At 37.3% G+C, this 17,909-nt stretch overlaps 2 protein-coding genes across 3 annotated transcripts; one reads left to right on the forward strand and one right to left on the reverse strand.

The window, feature by feature from the left end:
- The first annotated feature begins 280 nt into the window (after positions 1-280).
- Positions 281-7,483, forward strand: pla2g12b (phospholipase A2, group XIIB). Of its 2 annotated transcripts, none has more exons than XM_084093723.1 (4): positions 281-773; positions 2,704-2,792; positions 4,687-4,852; positions 6,952-7,483. In XM_084093723.1, the coding sequence occupies exons 1-4, from the start codon at positions 398-400 to the stop codon at positions 7,068-7,070; spliced, it is 750 nt and encodes a 249-aa protein (XP_083949849.1). In that variant the 5' UTR covers positions 281-397; the 3' UTR covers positions 7,071-7,483. The 2 variants fall into 2 exon arrangements, with proteins under 2 accessions (XP_083949849.1, XP_083949850.1); XM_084093724.1 differs by having other exon boundaries at positions 2,704-2,780.
- A 33-nt stretch (positions 7,484-7,516) lies between these two features.
- On the reverse strand, positions 7,517-17,909 carry oit3 (oncoprotein induced transcript 3). Its single transcript, XM_084093719.1, has 9 exons — positions 17,718-17,909; positions 13,618-13,992; positions 13,413-13,526; positions 11,480-11,602; positions 11,272-11,394; positions 11,040-11,200; positions 9,825-10,237; positions 8,694-8,793; positions 7,517-8,549 (listed from the first exon to the last, which is right to left on the reverse strand). The coding sequence occupies exons 1-9, from the start codon at positions 17,770-17,772 to the stop codon at positions 8,385-8,387; spliced, it is 1,629 nt and encodes a 542-aa protein (XP_083949845.1). The 5' UTR covers positions 17,773-17,909; the 3' UTR covers positions 7,517-8,384.

A 17,909-nucleotide genomic window follows, 5' to 3' on the forward strand; every position in this document is an offset into this window, starting at 1 on the left:
ACAGTGTGTCGATAGCAAAAATAGTTGAAACACGAGAGCTCTATAGATAAAATGACTGTGTGTGACAGGTAAAATGACTGTGTGTGTCAGGAGATCATATTGCAGGTGAAGTGTGGACTGCAGATAATGAAAGCCAAGAGTCGATTACACAGGGTTAGTGTGGCTGTAATTCACTGAGAGAGCAAGCCTCAGCAAGAGATTGGACCTTACCTTTAACCTTAGCACCAATCAATGCTTTGCTGTCTGCTTGATCTAATCACAGGTCAAAGTCCCTTCCACGAAGCACTATCAACAGTGTCTGTTTGTGCTGCTCACTCTTTTCCTCTAAGCACTTTGACTTTATCTGTCTCCCCTTCTCCTTGGAGCCTACAGACCTCCAAGGACCTGTTGTCAAATCATGTTTCCACGTGCGCTGCCGTTGCTTCTGCTGTGTATCTCCACAAGCTTGGCTGCCACACTTATCCAGGCCTCTGTTGATGGGGCGGCAGAGGATTCGCCTGCTGACGGGTCTGTTTTACCTGAAGCTCAAGCTGGTGATACCCCAGATGTTCTGGTTAATGGGGAGTACCAGGCAGAACACATCTTGATGGCAGATGCCCCTTTTGAGGGAAAACCTGCAGAGACCCAGAGTACCACACAAGAATCTGAGGATGATGAAGGCTGGGGCTTCGGTTCTATCAGAGGGAGTTTCCAGGCAGTGAATGGCTATTTTGACTCTATACTGGAGCTGATGGGAGGCCGGGATGGTGTATGTCAGTACCGCTGTAGACATGGTAAGTGAAATAGTATCGTCTCAGTGCACATCGGATGACACTTCTCAGATCTGAGATTGTGTCACACTATATGCTTTTGACAAAGACGGTAACAATAAAACAGTTCACCCTAAAATGATTTACTCATCACCCTCACGTTGTTCCAAACTTGTATTACTTTCTATCTTCTGTGGAACACAAAAAGAGAAGTTCTGAAGAATGTTGACTGTTCATAGTGATCAAGACTGTAGATTTCCAAAAGGGGTCATATTGACTGCTTTTATGACACTTCTATGTCCTTTTTGGATCTTGATAGATGTGTTCACCATGAACTGTCATTGAATGTTAAAGAAGAGTGTGTACATTCTTCAAAACTTCTCCTTTTGTGTTTCATTAAAAATAAGAGAGTAAAGAAGGTGAATAAATAATGTTTTCATATTAATGTTTGGATGAACTGCATTTAAGTTTAGCTAGTAAAACTTAGTTTAGCTTACAAAGCTAAGATCAGAGTTGAATATTAACTAATGTGTGATACTAATGAAAAACAGAATTCATTTTGTTGATAAGCTGAAACATCTGAAACATGCCCTCACTGATCTGTCCTAAGTCCTCATGTTGAAAGACACAGTGTGGCATTGGGCAAGTAGATCACACCACTCTACAGAACACACTGATGAATCAGAATATTTCATATGCCTATGAATAAGAGAATGTATTTTATATCTTGACTCCTTTGTATTACTTTTCTGGTTTCAGAATGACAGACTTGCACTCTTTGCTTAGTTAAAAAAAAAAAAAAAGTGTAAATGGAATACAAATTAATATAACTTAATGCAGCCAGAACAAATCCATACATTGAGCTAATTAGCGATGTGAGTAAGTGCACATTTTCAATATTTTTAATGTTTAATGTTACCTAAGAAGGGCAGTGAGTGTATTTTATTCACTCACAGTAAAATTTGTCAGTATCGGCCTATGTACAGTTTTAGCTAAATAATTGCATAATACTTAATGAGGGTTCAAAAGTCACATTTGGTAATTGAGCCTTGACTAAATGCTAAAGCTAAGATAATAGAGTAGTTGTAGTGTCTAATCTTATAATGAAACTAATATTCCATGGACAGTGTCACCTTCTTTTGCATTGATAAAGAACATGCTCTGAATATACCAAACATGGAAATGTTTAATACTGTTGCATCATGCAGTCAATTGGAATGCTCCATGTATAAATTAATGCATACATGTCTATCACATATGTTAGATTTCTCTGTAATTAATCAGGCAATTAAAATTGTTACAGAGAAAATAATGACTTAAATCTGGCTTTATTTAGACAGTGGTTTGTTGCTTTGGACAAAACTGATCACAAATATTTTATTGACATTAGAATTCCCCAGGGTTCCGTTTTAGGACCTCTGTAATTCAAAACATGGTGTTACTTGTTAAGATTCTGCTTTTAGCATTGTCCCTTATTTAATAAAAGCTGACAAAGTTGTGTACGACTCAAGAAACATTGTGAAGCCAAAAAATAATAATGTTTTAGGTTCATTTTACACTTTTAAAAATAAAGGTTCTTTATTGGCATCTATTGTTCCATGAATAACCTTTCACATCCAGGAAACTTTAAATGTTCTTCACAATAAGAAAGTGGTTATTTTAGGAATTGTTTACTGGAAGGTTCTTTAGGGAACCCAAAATGGTTCTTCTATGGCATCACTGCAAAAAAAAAATAAAAAAAAATAATAATAATAACTTTTGCAACCTTTAATTTTATTGGCTCTCATGGGTCCACACAACATATATCTGCTTTAGATTTTCATCAGATTTGTAAGCAAAATTCTTAAAGCCACTGTTATGTGAAATGTATTCTAATGAAGATCATTAACAATATTATATAATTTTTTATTATTAATTATATTCTATATTCTAATGTATCATTTTTGTTTTTCAGGTAAAGCACCTCAGCCTCGTGTTGGCTATCAGATGCCAGAACCTGATGGTTGTAGCACCTCACTTCTTGGTTTCCAGGTACCGAACAGTGTATGTGTCCCTTTATCTCTACTAACATTAACCAGTGGCCAGCCGCCTTGAAGCTTTGCTAAGAACCATCTCCATGAATGACCTGTGGGAGTCCGGCCTATGAAGTGTGCACTGGTCAACAAATCAATCAAACTTATAATTAAAGGATCCATCAAAATCAACCTGTTAATGTTTACATGTTTGAGTTAGACAGAAGAGAAAATTAGATCATTTTGTTCAATATGTATCTGATAACATAAAGGTGGCCCTGCTTGTTTAAATGGAAACAAGTCACTGATCAATGACTTTGGGATTCAAAGTACAGTGACTTATATAAAGCGTTGGCCTTTAGAGAAGCTGAGAAACATCAAATCTGAAAAAAATTTAATAATAATTTGTGGCACTTAGTAACAAGTAAACTAGATATAAAAAATCTGAGTATGTTTCTGTTTTCACAACTAATATTATGGTAATATATTTCAAGTAAACCCCTAACTTCGAAAAACTGAGTTTGGTTACTTTACATCAGACTTAATTAGACTGTCTCTTCCTTTCTAACTGGGTGGTTCTTGGCCATATAAGTTGCTATGTGGACCAGACCTTAAGTTATAGCATTAAGTTAAAGGCCTGACAAAATTTCAAATATGTGCCTCCTAAACCTGACAGAATAGCAAGGACTCTGAAGAGAGAGTGAACATCCAACAGGTTCTGGACAGTTAAGTTTGGCATCCAGCCAAAGTGCTGATGAGATTGCTGTCAGGAAAGAGGAAGGCATTTGTGTCAAATATGTTCCACACAAGACTCATGGACAGCCCTCAATGTAATTTCTGACTTTTTTCATAATTATAAAGTTTAAGATGTCCATTTAGAAAGCAATTATAAAGGCAATATATCTGTATCCTCCTCTAGTATGGGCGACAAATGTAATTGTCTTATGTTTCAACATTATGAATTACGATGCGAGTCTAACCACCATTGTTGCATCCCTTAAATAACCATGGTTATAACCAAATCAAGAGTTTTCATCCTTTTCACACCAAAGATGGAGCAGGAACTCCTTGCTAGATATTGAAATTTTGTGATGTATTTTAAGCCTGGCACAAAACAAACATGCGTAGCACCATAATACAGTATATTTGCAGTTTTTGCTTACATTGCAAAGCAAGTAAAATTGCCAAATTTTATAGAATTACTTTATAAAGTAAATAATTATTACCGATGCAACAGTGCCACTGTCACCTTTTTCGCCTTTGTTGCTACTGGCTTTTGGCTTGCTTAGTTGGGGACATTTAATTTAATATTCAACAATATTACTGATCTGCCTGCATTGACACCATTATATGAGAACTAAACTGAGCTGGACGATGACATGACGATTTTCTCCAGAGCAGTTTTATATATAAATGAACTAAATTAATAACTTTATTACAACAATAATGAAACATCACTGAACTTACTTATGCTGGACTGTAACGCTATCTTCTTCTGGAAACAAACTTTGTTGCATTATTTTCCCGTTATCTCTGTAAAGCTGCTTTGAAACAATCGGTATTGTAAAAAGCGCTATATAAATAAATGTGACTTGACTTGACTTGACATGTATAGACTTAAAATACATCACATTATAATTTGAGTTGGGCATTGAAAGGGTGTACAGGTTGTTCCATTTTTTTTGTGACTAACAAGTTATTTGTGTGTCTGCACTTGTGTGTGTTTGTTTGTTAACAGTACAACTAAAATCTTAACCTATTTTCCTTATACTGCATATTCCTCTCTTATTCAATAGACAGCACTGTAGTGTATCACTCTGGTTTTAGTACAACAGTAATACCAATTGTTGTTTTTAGTTAGTTGGTTTATTTATTACTGTAAAAGTTCTAATGCGCATGTTGTGTAATGTGCTGTTACTCCACAGTTTGATATGGGTGTTCCAGCTATGACCAAATGTTGTAACCAGCTAGACATTTGCTATGAAACCTGTGGCTCTAACAAGTACCGCTGTGACACCAAATTCCGCTGGTGCCTCCATAGCATCTGTGGTGACCTGAAGAAGAGCCTGGGCCTCATGTCAAAGGTTGAAGGTGCGAAATACTCACATGCAACACACACTTCAACCCTGTTACGAAACCTCGTGAGCTGAGACACAGAAGCTATTCCAAAAGGTCCCTGAACAGTTCTAAAGCAGAAGCCAATCCCATAATGCAGAGTGACAATCTCATTGAAAAACATCCATCCAAAACGGACTATAATGGACACGAGCGAAGGCTACTGCTGAAACATGCATATAAATACAGTGAATAGAATGTGAGCTGCTGCAAGGAAAGTAGGGAGAACACTATAGCAGATCTAGGCAGGTGGTGCTGGGGAGGGTGGAGGGCTAGGAAAATTCCCATGGCGAGTTGAGCCGGTATGGGACGAAAATAAATGTTTTGTAGATAGAACAAACAGATTGATTGGCCAAAGCAGTCGGCTTTAAGAGAACCAATCAGCTTCTCAGAAGACTGAACTATATAGGGTACAACGGGGTTAAAGACTCCTTTGATATTATTTTCCTCTAAACCACTAGATGGCACAAAAACTTGCCGCAGCACTTTTCAAAACATCTGCTTTTCAAGATGCACGTGGATTTTTGGCTGATCCTTGATGCGATCGCGGGCAGCAATGCAAAGTTGATTCTGCGCTACTTTGATCTAATATTTTATAAGCGTATATTTTTTAAAACGTTGTAGATTTAAGTAGCAAATGAGAATTGCTAAAATTAATGAATATATTTTGAGACAAAGGTCTTGTTAATGATTTTCAAGTTTTGTTCAAGCTAATTAAAGCAACAATATGTAAAAGTTTGGTATTTGGGGTAAAAAGCACCCCTGCTGTTGGGGCATTAAGTTAATAATTAATTATTTTATTTATCCAAATAAACAGTGATTGTTTTGAACTAGTATAAACTTAGAAATGATTAAAAACTCATTATTTTAGCTTAAGTATTTGTATCAATACTACATGTTTTTCTCCAAAACACATTGGGAACAATTATTTGCCCCCTTTTATTAAATACTTTTTGGAACCACCTTTTTCCAAGATAACAGTTCTGAGTCTTCTCCTATAATGCCTGGTGAGTTTGGAGAACACCTGACAAGAGATCAGAGACCATTCCTCCATACAGAATCTCTGCAGATCCTTCAGATTCCCAGATCCATGTTGGCGCTTCTTCTCTTCAGTACAGCCCACTCATCATCTATAACAGGGGTATCAAACTCAGTTCCTGGAGGGCCACAACCTTGCAGAGTTTAGCTCCAACCCTAATTAAACACACCTGATCCAGCTAATCAAGGTCTTCAGGATTACTAGAAACTTCCAGGCAGGTGTTTTTGGAGCTGGTTGGAGCTAAACTCTGCAGGACAGTGGCCCTCCAGGAACTGAGTTTGACACCCCTGCTCTATAGGGTTCAGGTCAGGGACTGGGGTGGCCATTGCAGATGCTTGGTTTTGTGCTCAGTGACCCATTTTTGTGTTGATTTTGATGTTTGTTTTTGGATCACTGTCCTGTTGGAAGATCCAAACATGGCCCGTTATAAGATTTCTAGTAGAGGTTGTCAGGTTTTGATTTTTTATCTGTTGGTATTTGATCGAATCCATGATGCCATGTATCTGAACAAGATGTCCAGGACCTCTGGCAGAAAATTAGGCCCACAGCATTAAAGATACAGCATTTTACACATGGGGTACTTTTTTATCCCTGTGTGCACCAAACCCATCTTAAGTGTTTGCTGCCAAAAAAGCTATTTTGTTTCATCGGACCATAGAACCCGTCCCATTTCAAGTTCCAGTGTCAAAAGTTCTATGGACAGATGAAAGATCGATAGATCGATAGATCGATAGATAGATAGATAGATAGATAGATAGATAGATAGATAGATAGATAGATAGATAGATAGATAGATAGATAGATAGATAGATAGATAGATAGATAGATAGATAGATAGATAGATAGATAGATCGATAGATCGATCGATCGATCATCTATTATGACCCAGCTGGGAAAAAACCCATCTTAAACTATAGGAAATCAAATACAAACAGTGCAGAGAAATAAAAACACAATATGGATTGTCATTTGTAACAAACCGGACAAAACCCCTCAACTGCTTTTCCCTTCTCTCTCTCTCTCTCTCTCTCTCTAGCATGCGAGACCTTTGCGGACACTATGTACAACACTGTGTGGACTTTGGGCTGCAGGCCCTTCATGAACGGCCAGAGGGCATCCTGCTATTGTGAAGGAGAAGAGAAGGATGAGCTGTGAAGACCTACAAACCACAGAAACACACCACATTCAACACATATAAACACTTTACAGGTTTAAACTACTCCACACAATGGGTCAGTATTATGATGAATCTCATTAAAACACACCCAGGTCACATTTCACCACAAAAATTCAAAGAAGAAATTAGGCATATTTTCATTCTAAATTCTAATTATTATATTATTATAATATTTATCATACTAGTGTGTTGTATAAATACTACTAATAAAACATATATTATTTAATTTATGTATCTTTATTTTCTTTGCATTGCAGCAATAGATTTTTTAACTTTTGGGTGTGAAATATGACCATTACATGTTCTTGACATGATCATGAGGTTCACCCAGTAACCCTGGTGCTTAATGGATCCAATTGAGTTAAATAAACACAAAAGATTTTATATTGCATGTGTAAAAGTGTCCCATAAATTTGTAGTGAGTGTGCTTGTGTATGGGTTTATTATATAGGAAGAAAATATCCATAAAAATATAGTCTCAATTTCATATGTACAATAAAAAAAAAGATATTTGTTAAAGTTCATGCTAAAGATTTAAATAAAGAGCTCATTAAAATATAGAGAACAGGGAAATTGCTATACAAACGTCCCACAATAGCTGAAACCTTTTTAACATTTATTGTACTATTAATAAACAATGTTCCAAACTAAATTTAAGTTGTTGTTTTGTTTTGGCATAATCAAAATAGTATGGGTTTTTTTTTCTCACTAATGCAAATATTGATATTTATTTAGATAATATTGTTTAACTGTCTGAATATCATATGCTGAAAACTGAAAGGTTAACCTAAACAAAATAGTTTAATTTGGCTTTTTGTTTTAAATGTAATTAAATGTAGAATCAGTGTTTAACAGTATTACACAGGAATGTTTATTGCCCTGTGAGAGACAATGTGACTACAGACTGTGAAAAATACCTTTATTGGCTGTAAAATCATTTTATTTTCCCCATTAGTAAAACAGTATTGAATATAAATGCAAATTATTCAAAATTGTAAAATGCCAGCACTCAGTTTCATGTCCTCAGCTTTATTGAAATTCTCAGACTTATACTGTTAATTGCACACACATCGCCTACAGTAAATGCATATTTTTGGTCTGGTAGAAGATGTTTATGTTAATATAGTGTCAGAGGAAGGAAGCAAGTGAGATGAGACTTTAACAAATGCTCCTTATATTACTCATAAATGTAAGATTACTGTAGATATACAGTATGCATGTATTTAAATATGGTAAAGTAGCCTGTAGATGGCGTTGTTTTCTTTATGTAGATGTTATAGATGTGTGTGGTCTCATGGGTCTGGCAGTATCCGAATGGGTCCGCTGGACAGAATGTCTTGCTCTTGGTGCTGGTCTGTCCAGAGATGTCGCCTCAAGCGCTTTCTGCAACCCTGCGTACAGCGAGATTCCCCTTGTGCCTGCCCACACACCAGCACACGGCAATGCAGGAACACCTCCTAACACACACAGTACGCATAAAATAACTGATTTAATGACCCACTCATTCTCACACACACTCATTAGAGCTACCTCATTAGCACACAAAAACACATGCATGGGACACAGCTGAATTTCCCAGCATGAACCTGTTCCCTACTCACTCTGTTGTCCTTGCCGATGAACTTGAAGACCGGGACCTGGTAGTGTTTGGAGAGCTGGTCTTTAGCCGAAAGCTGACGCACTGTTTCGTCTGAAATGCAGCTGGGAAACATATGGCCATTAAGCACAACAGTCTCTAAATATAGACTCTGCCTTTGTGTAAAGGTGCTGTAAGCAATCTATACTCAAAATATCACACATAAATTATACCGATAGATATGACATAACACTCAGGTGTCCTCGCTCTGTGAGAGGCGTAGGCTCTAAAAAACAGCTAAAAATTATTTTTAAGCAATTCAGAAAACACCATCATACTCTGCCTTTTATGTGTCAGGTTTGCTAAAGTATTCAGGTTTTGGAGAGGGATCTTGTGGTAGAAGAGATCTAATTCAGTGGCTAGTTGAAGTTAGCAAAATGGCTAAGTAAGGGATAATGTACATTATTACACTGCTACTTGCCACATAAGTAAATAATTAGACACGAAATATTGATCTGAGTTGAAATATTTTATTAGGTCTTTAAACGCAAAGCTTCTGTGGAGAAAGCAGTTGCTAGCGCAGCAAGTTCAAACTAGACGGACATTTAAGACATACAGTCATACTACTTATTAGCATTTCGCATTTCGCACAGCATTTCACTACATAAATAATTATGGAGATAAGAAATATTGATTTCAGATTAAACTGTTTTAAAATCCTAGTGTTTGTATCTCATAATCCAAAAGTGTACAAAATAATAGTCACAAAATGGCAGCAGCTGCGTTTGTATGAAACAAGAGAGAGCGAGTCCACGATACTGGATGGTATAATTTAATAGCTGTACACAAAATATTGATTCGACTGAGTTTTTATATTTTATTAGCTAAATGCAAAGCTTCCACTAAGAAAAACCGTTCCTGGCAAGCGTATAGCGCTGCTGACTTAAGTAACCCGGATGAGCCTGTGTTTCTGTTTTGAGCGGTTGTTATCTGGGAATAACATATCACTGGATGGCGCGATTGACCAATCAGAATCAAGCATTCCACAGAGGCTTGTAATAAAATGACTTATAGCACCAGTCATGGAGTATACAGTATGGTATTGTGAGCATACAGAACAGTATCCCTTCATATTTGAATTCTTCTGAATACCTACCCATCTTTGATGAGGTAATATTTTAAGGCCTGGTCAGCCTTGGGACTGGGTGTGGCAAAACAGCTTTCAACAAAGGCAGCAAGGCCATCCACCCGCTCTCGAGGCTCAACGCCGAAGTACAACGAGTCACGCAACCGCAGTTGAGGAGGTTGGTTGTACGGTTCAGAAAATTCTGCATTTTTAAACAGCTCCAAACTGAAGGGGAATATTCCTTCGCTGTGTCCCGCTAACTCCAGCGCTGTTTTGCCCAGACTCGGCAGGTATCCATCTGACACTTCATACTGCCGCGGAAATTCGCACGTGATTGGCAGCAGTAGTTTACTGGTGCGCACGATCAAATCACCATTGTTGCTGGGACTAGACCGGGGCAACCCTGTCACCAAGTTGGTGCCAACGATTTTGTCATCAATCACCTGAAGCAGAGAGAAAGGGAAAGGATTTTCCACTACACTCGCAGAGAACTATCAAGTATTTTATAAGTCAACATGTAATACCGTTTGCCATCTATTTTACCTCAGTAATGTGACAATGAGGAAAATAAATTATCCATTGGGATTTTATCCATTAGGGCTGCAATGTGAAAATTAATGGAACCAGACCTGAATGCGAGCTTGCTGTGGTTTTTCAAGGAACACCACTTGAAAGTACAGTACTTTTGAGGAGACTTTTTTTAGGGTCTAGCCCTAAAGCTTGCTCTTTGATAAATCATGGTAAGGCGTTATTGACATACTGTAACAGTATGTAAAGCTACTTTGAAATGATACACATTGGGAAAAGCACTATACAAATAAATTTGACTTGACTTTTTGACCAGGATATGGAGGCTAAAGGTCAAGTTCACATTCTGGAGCGGTATAGCTATAAGGCTTTTTTTATTGACTCTAGCTTTATTTGCTGTTATTGCATTAACAACACCGACATTAAATTACTTTGTTATCCAAAAAACGAATCCGTTTTAGTCATGTGACAAAGTTACTGCCGTTACTTTTCCCCACTCAAGGTCATAAATATGATGGATAAGAGGAGAATGTAACATGACTTGCAAAGGTAATGTAATTAGATTACAAATACAAACTTTTTTTTATTTGGACTAACGCAAACTTTTTAATCATGTACAATAACACTAGAAATATGCATTACGGAAGTAAACAGGGTCAGTCTAGATTTCCCGTTGACTTTCAAATCAAAGCTTGATAGATCCATAATAATTTTTACCTGGACCACAGTGCCACAGGTCTTCAGACTAAAGTGGAGGTTAATGTGAGTGCCATTGGAAATGCCACGGCAGGAAGTGTTAGACAGGAAGAGCTCAAGTCCTCCAACCAGGTCTTTGGGAACCGAGACCTCTATGGAACTAGGATCACACTGCACAGGGACTGCACACAAAACAAATGTCAAAGTGAAGTCCACAAACCCTGACAGAAAAAGGGAGAGAGGTTCAGCTCACCCTGACAGGTCTGTTTGTCCTCTCCCAGCATCAGACCCCGGGGACAGTGACAGTAATAGGAGTCGTCCTCTGAGGAGCATCCATGGCTACAGCCTCCATTCACATTGTCACATCCTTCAGTCTCTACATAGAACCACAAAAGCCACAATGCATGACTTAAATGAAAGTCTGCCCATATTCAGGATGCTCTGTCTTACCACGTTCTTACCTTTACAGCTCCTCCCGTCTACGTCCAGCACTTTACCTCGTCCACACTCACATCGACGAGAGCCCTTGGTGTTGATGCATACTTCTGCACATCCTCCATTCCCTTTCTCACATTCGTTTACATCTTACACATAACACACCAGATCACAGTTAAAACAGATACTTGCATGTGGGATAGAAACAGATGGAGCTGTGGCTCTTTTCTAAAACCTAGTTGCCCCTGCTGTCTACATGCCGAACTGAAAAAGACTGATTTGGAACACAAGGGATTGCCTTCTATAAAAAGGATACATGCAATGCTACATTAGACTTTGTTTGTATACTTTATCGGAACAATCTTTGTGTCAGGAGCGACAAAATTCTGCCTTAACATGCTCCCTCTTTAGGGAGATCACTGTTTTGCAACAAAGCCAGTCATTTATGTTCTTCTGGCATTGGAATAGACAGTGATTAGTTAAGTTGTTTGTGGAGGGTAAAATTACGGTGTCTGAGAGGGCTCAATGCGCTACAATTGAAGAAAGCACATGCAATTAGAAAAACTCCAGCAAATTAAGAAAACATCTTCATCAGTTTGACAACATGTGCTGCAAATACTCACAATGCAACCAAATAGCACAGAATGTTTCCAGGGGACCCCAACAAGTGACAAACTTGGCTGAGACATGCTTATAGTTCAATGTCTACTCGTCAGTGCTGTTGTCGATGACCTGAAAGGTGAGTTTTGTTTAGTTTATTTTAACATCCTGATCGTATGTGCGTTGGAGAATTTGCAGTGTGTTTCTGTATTTGGTTGCACTGTGAGTAGTTGCAGCACATGTGTTGTTAAACTGATGAGGATGTTTTCTTAATTTGCTGGTGTTTTTTCTATTTGCATGTGATTTCTTCAGTTGCAGTACGTTGAGCCCTCTCGGCCACCGTATAAAAAGGTAATTAAATGCTGACGGAAAAGGCCGTCAGAGAAGATCAATGAGGGGACAGAGGGCTTGCTGTCCTTAATTACATCCAATCAGGTTAATGAACACATTCAGTTAAATCTAATTGTTTTCACTTATTCCATTTACTCATTTTTGTCCTACTATATCTTTGCCCTTCAATACAGCATTTAAAGTTGACACTTTCTCTTACCAGCTTATGAAGCAGAACTGCTTCATGCAATGTGTTCATAATGCAAATGAAGGAAGGATTTGATGAGTCTGACTCTTCAAATTAAGGCTTGAATCCCCAAGTAAAAACGGAAGTTTGGAGTATCTTTAAAGTACATTTTCTTTTTAAGTATAGATTTTAACAATGTTTCAAATGGGTCAGATTGTGTCAGCATACTTGGCCCTACACCACAGGTCTCCCCAGTCCTGCTCCTAGAGGGCCAATGTCCTGCAGAGTTTAGGTCTAACATGCTCCAACCCATCAGCCTGGAATTTAAGAATAATCCTGAAGACCTTGATCAGCTGGTTTAGATGTGTTTGATCAGGGATCGAGCTAAACTCTGCAGGACAGTGGCCCTCCAGAAGCAGGATTGGACATCAATGCCCTACGGTCTTGAACATCCATTTACCCCTGGCCTCTGGCTGTTCTTGTAACAACTGCATATCCTTAAAAGATAGACTTGTGAACATAAGTTGCGTTCATTATGAGATGTAACCATAGCAACAATTCTGCAAGACAAATTTCAACAGATTGTGTCCTTAATTTTACCAAGAGAAAATCCTTTAAAAATGTAGACACCCTAAAAATTGCTGGATAATTTGCACTCTATTCTTTTTCTTTTTTTTTATCTTTAAAGGCATTGATTTTGCTGGCTGCCTTTGTACATCAGTGGATTGTTTCTCAACAGTCCTGTGGTCTCTTTCCCATCACTGCAAAATTCTTAACGCAATATAACTCTTCTGCTCTATAAGCATTTCTCTTGCCCAGGCCTGGACCACACTGTTACTCACCCAGACATGTCTGTGCATCAGGGCCTAGAACCGTCCCCTCAGAACAGCGGCATTCTGGCTCGATAGGGCAGTCGGCTCCATTACACTCAACCTCATCGCATATGTCATAGAAATCTATGGCGAAACACATAACGAAACCGTCTGATGGAGGTCAATTCTTAACCAACATGTCAGAAAGACCTAATGAGGCAGTAGGAAGACTTACGGCCACAGTAGACGTGGAAGCAGACCGAGGGTCGGGGTAGGCGGTAGACATAGTAACCCTTAGCACAGGCCTTTACGTCCACACTAGCTGTCCAGTGACAGCAATTATTATTGAAGCTAGCACAAGCATGTAGGGTAACAATGCCATCACTAGGCCGAGGGTGACTGCCATTCAGCCAGATGGGGGCATGGGTACCACAGTGGTTCTCATCGATACAGAAGGTTGGCATAGCATCCCCTGCCATCCCTGTAAAGCGATACCATTCCCCCGCCACATGCCGGTCACACAGAGGGACTCCTGCAGAGTTGTTGACATGGTAGTCTGTATTCCTCCATGGTTCGTTCAGAGTGATATACGCTGAGCAGGGATCTAGGGCTGACCAATGACAGAGAAAGGTAACAATTGGTCAGAACAGATTATCTGTTACACACTGGTGACACTGCATATTAATCTGGAAGAGAGGAAAATATGCAGGAGACAACTATAAGAAAGACATGTGGAGGGGACAATCTGTTGACCAAAGGTAGATCGGGGTCGTGTTAATAAGCATTTGCATACTTCACCAGTAAGTGATTTTAAGAACTGATATCAAGATTCAAATTAAGATTGCGATTAACAGAATAATCGGTAACGCTTTCTATCAAGTCCATGCTTATAATGAATTATAGCCCCATTTATACTTATTTATAAGTATTACTATTCTATAAATCTATTTATAAAGTCTCATTAAGACCTATACTACATTATAAGAACAGTTATAGTTACATTTATATTATTTTTTATAATTACTTATGTCATGCATTTGCTTTTTCAATGTGCATGCTCATAACATACAGCGATTTATAAATGATCAAATATAAAATAGTTCCAGAGACCCTTGTTTGATGTACCAATTAGTTATCAATTATGTATTTAATGGCTAATGTTTGCATCGGAGGCCACGAATAGTAATTATGATTTGTTAAAATCTATATCTCCTCAGCCATATGCATGATATTGCTTATAGCAGTTTGGAATTATACTTAAAAAATATTGTTGCAGTTTTTTGTCAATGTATGTACAGTAACATTGAAAAATATATATTGTTTTGTAACTCTTTGTATTAATTATTTTTTTATTTTTTTATTACAGGAATTATTGTTCATTAGTTACATTTACAAATAAACAATTTAAAATGTACGATGAGCACATCTTCACGATTTTTTAACATTTGCTTTAGGAAAATTGCATCCTATGTTTTCACTTTACTTATAGCCATCAATGATGCATTTATAGAGCTTAGTAACTGTATTATCACTCACAGTAAATATTTATAAGAACACAACACAGCTAATAATAAAAACATATTCACTTATTTGACAGAAATAAATCTGAGTTACTAAAAAGTAATTGCAACTATAATATAATAACATTAAAGCAATGCAGGCTGCATCTTTATAAATACATTCATGGAACCATATGACTGACTTATTAATACTTATAAATTAGTATATAATGGATTATGAGCATGCGCAGTGAAAACTCAAATGCATGACTTATAATTATAAAAAATAATATAAATGCAACTAAAATTGTTCTTATAATGCAGTATAGGTCATAATGAGTCTTTATAAATGTATAAAATATTAATGGTTACTTATAAATAAGTATAAATGGAGCTATAATTCATTATAAGCATGGTCTACATAGAAAGTGTTACCGAAAAATCTATGTTTATTATTTGATGAGAGGCAAGAAATCACACACTTAACCTATAACTTAACCAGCAAGCTTCACTTAAGAGACGAGCTGATCGACAAGCTTTACAAGTTTTTAAGCTTTATTGCACATGCTAGACCACCATCAACTAACAATAACAGGGATTAACCATTCAGGACCATCATGGAAATGTATGCTGGTTTAAGCAGGTATTTTCAGAAGTGGTTTGAGGAAAGCAAGGAATGTGTTTTTAATCACAGGAATATGACTAAAGCTGTACAGAGGAAGGCTTGCACTGCTTGTTAAAATCTGTCAGTGCAAAACTATTTTCCTTCAGTTGGTTGGTAGATTTCAAAAGGTGTCTAATCAATAATCTGCCCTGCACCGCTGCTCTCTCCATAGCACTCCCCACAAATGAGTTAGGTCTTTATATGAAGTTGGGCTGCTCTGCTGGACCATGTGGAGAAGAAAATTGAAGCAGCATAAAGTGTAAATGACCATTAGTCAGGAAGCGTCAGCCGCTTGATGAGGCATAGAGGGAGAATCCTTTCCACAGTAAATTATCAACTCAGTTCAAATAAAAATTGGCAACAACACACTGTTCCCTGGTTCATGGGGAGTTTATACATTATAGAATCAACTCTCCCTGGCCATATCTCCAAATCATCACAACAGAGAGCTTTCTGTGCAAACTCGAACACCTTCAAGTAGGTGGACATTTGCCTTCCACACATGATGTGACTGTATGTACATGATGTAAATCACCACACATGATTTAAATGTGAATTTTGCATTTTCTGAAGGAAATGACCACCATAATGCCAGGACATTGCCTTTTGTTTACTAAGGTATATTCTGAGTGTTTTCTGGGTGTCCAGAATGGTTGCAGGAGATTGTTTACTAGCCTGAAGCAAAAGAGCCCCACTCTGATATTCTGATATGAAACCCCCCTCATTACATGTCCGTTGATTTGTGGTATCATTCATCCCTGTTGTACAAACAAGCTTGCATCAAAGTTTGGTAGTTAGGGTTAGAGGTTTATTGTAATATTGCCTTAGAAAATAGCAGTAAAGACTAATTTCTCAAAATCTTTTTGAGTGTAAATAATAGTGTATTTCTATCAGCACAGGCAGACTGTAGATAGGGTTATCTATTAGGCATGTTCAGTTGATACAAGAACAGCTGGAGGTCAAGGAGAAACGGATGTTCAGGTCAAGAATGTTTGCTGTAAACACTGTATTCCTGGACACCGCTATAATAAATCATGTCCTCTTTCACATCTGCTGCATATCCACTTACACAGAGCTCTTTATCACTTCAAACATTGCTGATTTCTTGGGTATCTTTTGGTATATTAAACAATGCTGAAATTAAGGATATTTCTTAAAGATGATTTAAGCGTTACACTTTATTTTAAGGTGACGTAGTTACATTGTACTACCTCAAATTAGTACTATTAATTACGTCACCTTAAAATAAAGTGTTACCGATTAAAAATTTGAATAGAATAGAATATTAACTGAGGCAAAAGTATTTACTCCTTTTAACTCTACTGATCGAGAGAAAAAAAATCTTTAAATCTTTTAAAATATCTTTATCTTTACAGCTACACTTCAATAATTACATAACACTTTATTTTAAGGTGACATAGTTAAACAAGTTACATACTTACTACAGTAATAACAGTAAATTAGGCATAATCACAAGCAATTAACCCAGATAGCACACAAAGGGTAGGGTTAGGATTAGGTTTGTTGTAGGGTTAGTTGCATGTAACTGTGCATAATTTATAGTTATTACTATAGTAACTACATGTAATGTGAGTAACAGGGACACTGTAAAATAAAGTGTTACCCTCAGTTCTTATTTATTCATTACACTGTAACAATGTCACCTTAAAATAAAGTGTAAACTAATTTAGATGTCATGTGTGAGGAAATTAACCCATTCAATGTTAGTCAGCCATATCTTTCACATTGTTATTAAATGTTTTTGTCAAGGAAAACATCATTATTACTGTTGCTCATATTGAACATAACTCAATAACTACAGTACGATACTTTCAATTTATGATTTTTATTGAAGGAGTTATCTGAACCTTAGAGACCAGAAAATCATAAAGACTTGGGGATGGACCAGTATAAGATAATACCTCCTAGCAACCACATAGCAACACAGTGAAACAACTCAGAACACCTTAGCAACTGCATTGCAACACCCTAGCAACCACCCACAACACTCTATCATGATGGTCATGACTTTTGCACAAGCATCACTCACATGTCCTTCAGAAAAATGTGGTTATATCAATGCAATAAAAAATGGCATCCTTTAGAATCAAGCTCAAGTAATAAGCACATTATATTAATAATAATAAGCAGTGCAAAACAAGAAATGCTTACCTATGGCCTGTGCAGTACTCACAGCTTGTAAAAGAACAACCAAAGTGAAAAGCATGTCCAGTGGTAGAGAGGATTTTATTTGGTGAGAAAATCACAGACGTACACCTTGTCATCCCAGTCTTGACACTTCAGTTTGTGGAAGAGCTTTGTGGTTTAATAGTGGAGTCTGTTATCTCTGTCATTATGAGGGAT

Source organism: Abramis brama, assembly GCF_963993115.1.
Source record: "Abramis brama genome assembly, chromosome: 19".
Lineage (NCBI taxonomy): Eukaryota > Metazoa > Chordata > Actinopteri > Cypriniformes > Leuciscidae > Abramis > Abramis brama.

Coding starts and splice junctions, on each gene's coding strand:
- pla2g12b (XM_084093723.1), top strand. CDS start 398: ATGTTTCCACGTGCGCTGCCGTTGCTTCTGCTGTGTATCTCCACAAGC. Junction 774..2,703: donor TCAGTACCGCTGTAGACATG/GTAAGTGAAATA, acceptor TTTGTTTTTCAG/GTAAAGCACCTCAGCCTCGT. Junction 2,793..4,686: donor GTTTCCAGGTACCGAACAGT/GTATGTGTCCCT, acceptor GTTACTCCACAG/TTTGATATGGGTGTTCCAGC.
- oit3 (XM_084093719.1), bottom strand. CDS start 17,772: ATGCTTTTCACTTTGGTTGTTCTTTTACAAGCTGTGAGTACTGCACAG. Junction 13,527..13,617: donor CTTCCACGTCTACTGTGGCC/GTAAGTCTTCCT, acceptor GTTTCGCCATAG/ATTTCTATGACATATGCGAT. Junction 11,603..13,412: donor TGATGCACAGACATGTCTGG/GTGAGTAACAGT, acceptor GTTATGTGTAAG/ATGTAAACGAATGTGAGAAA.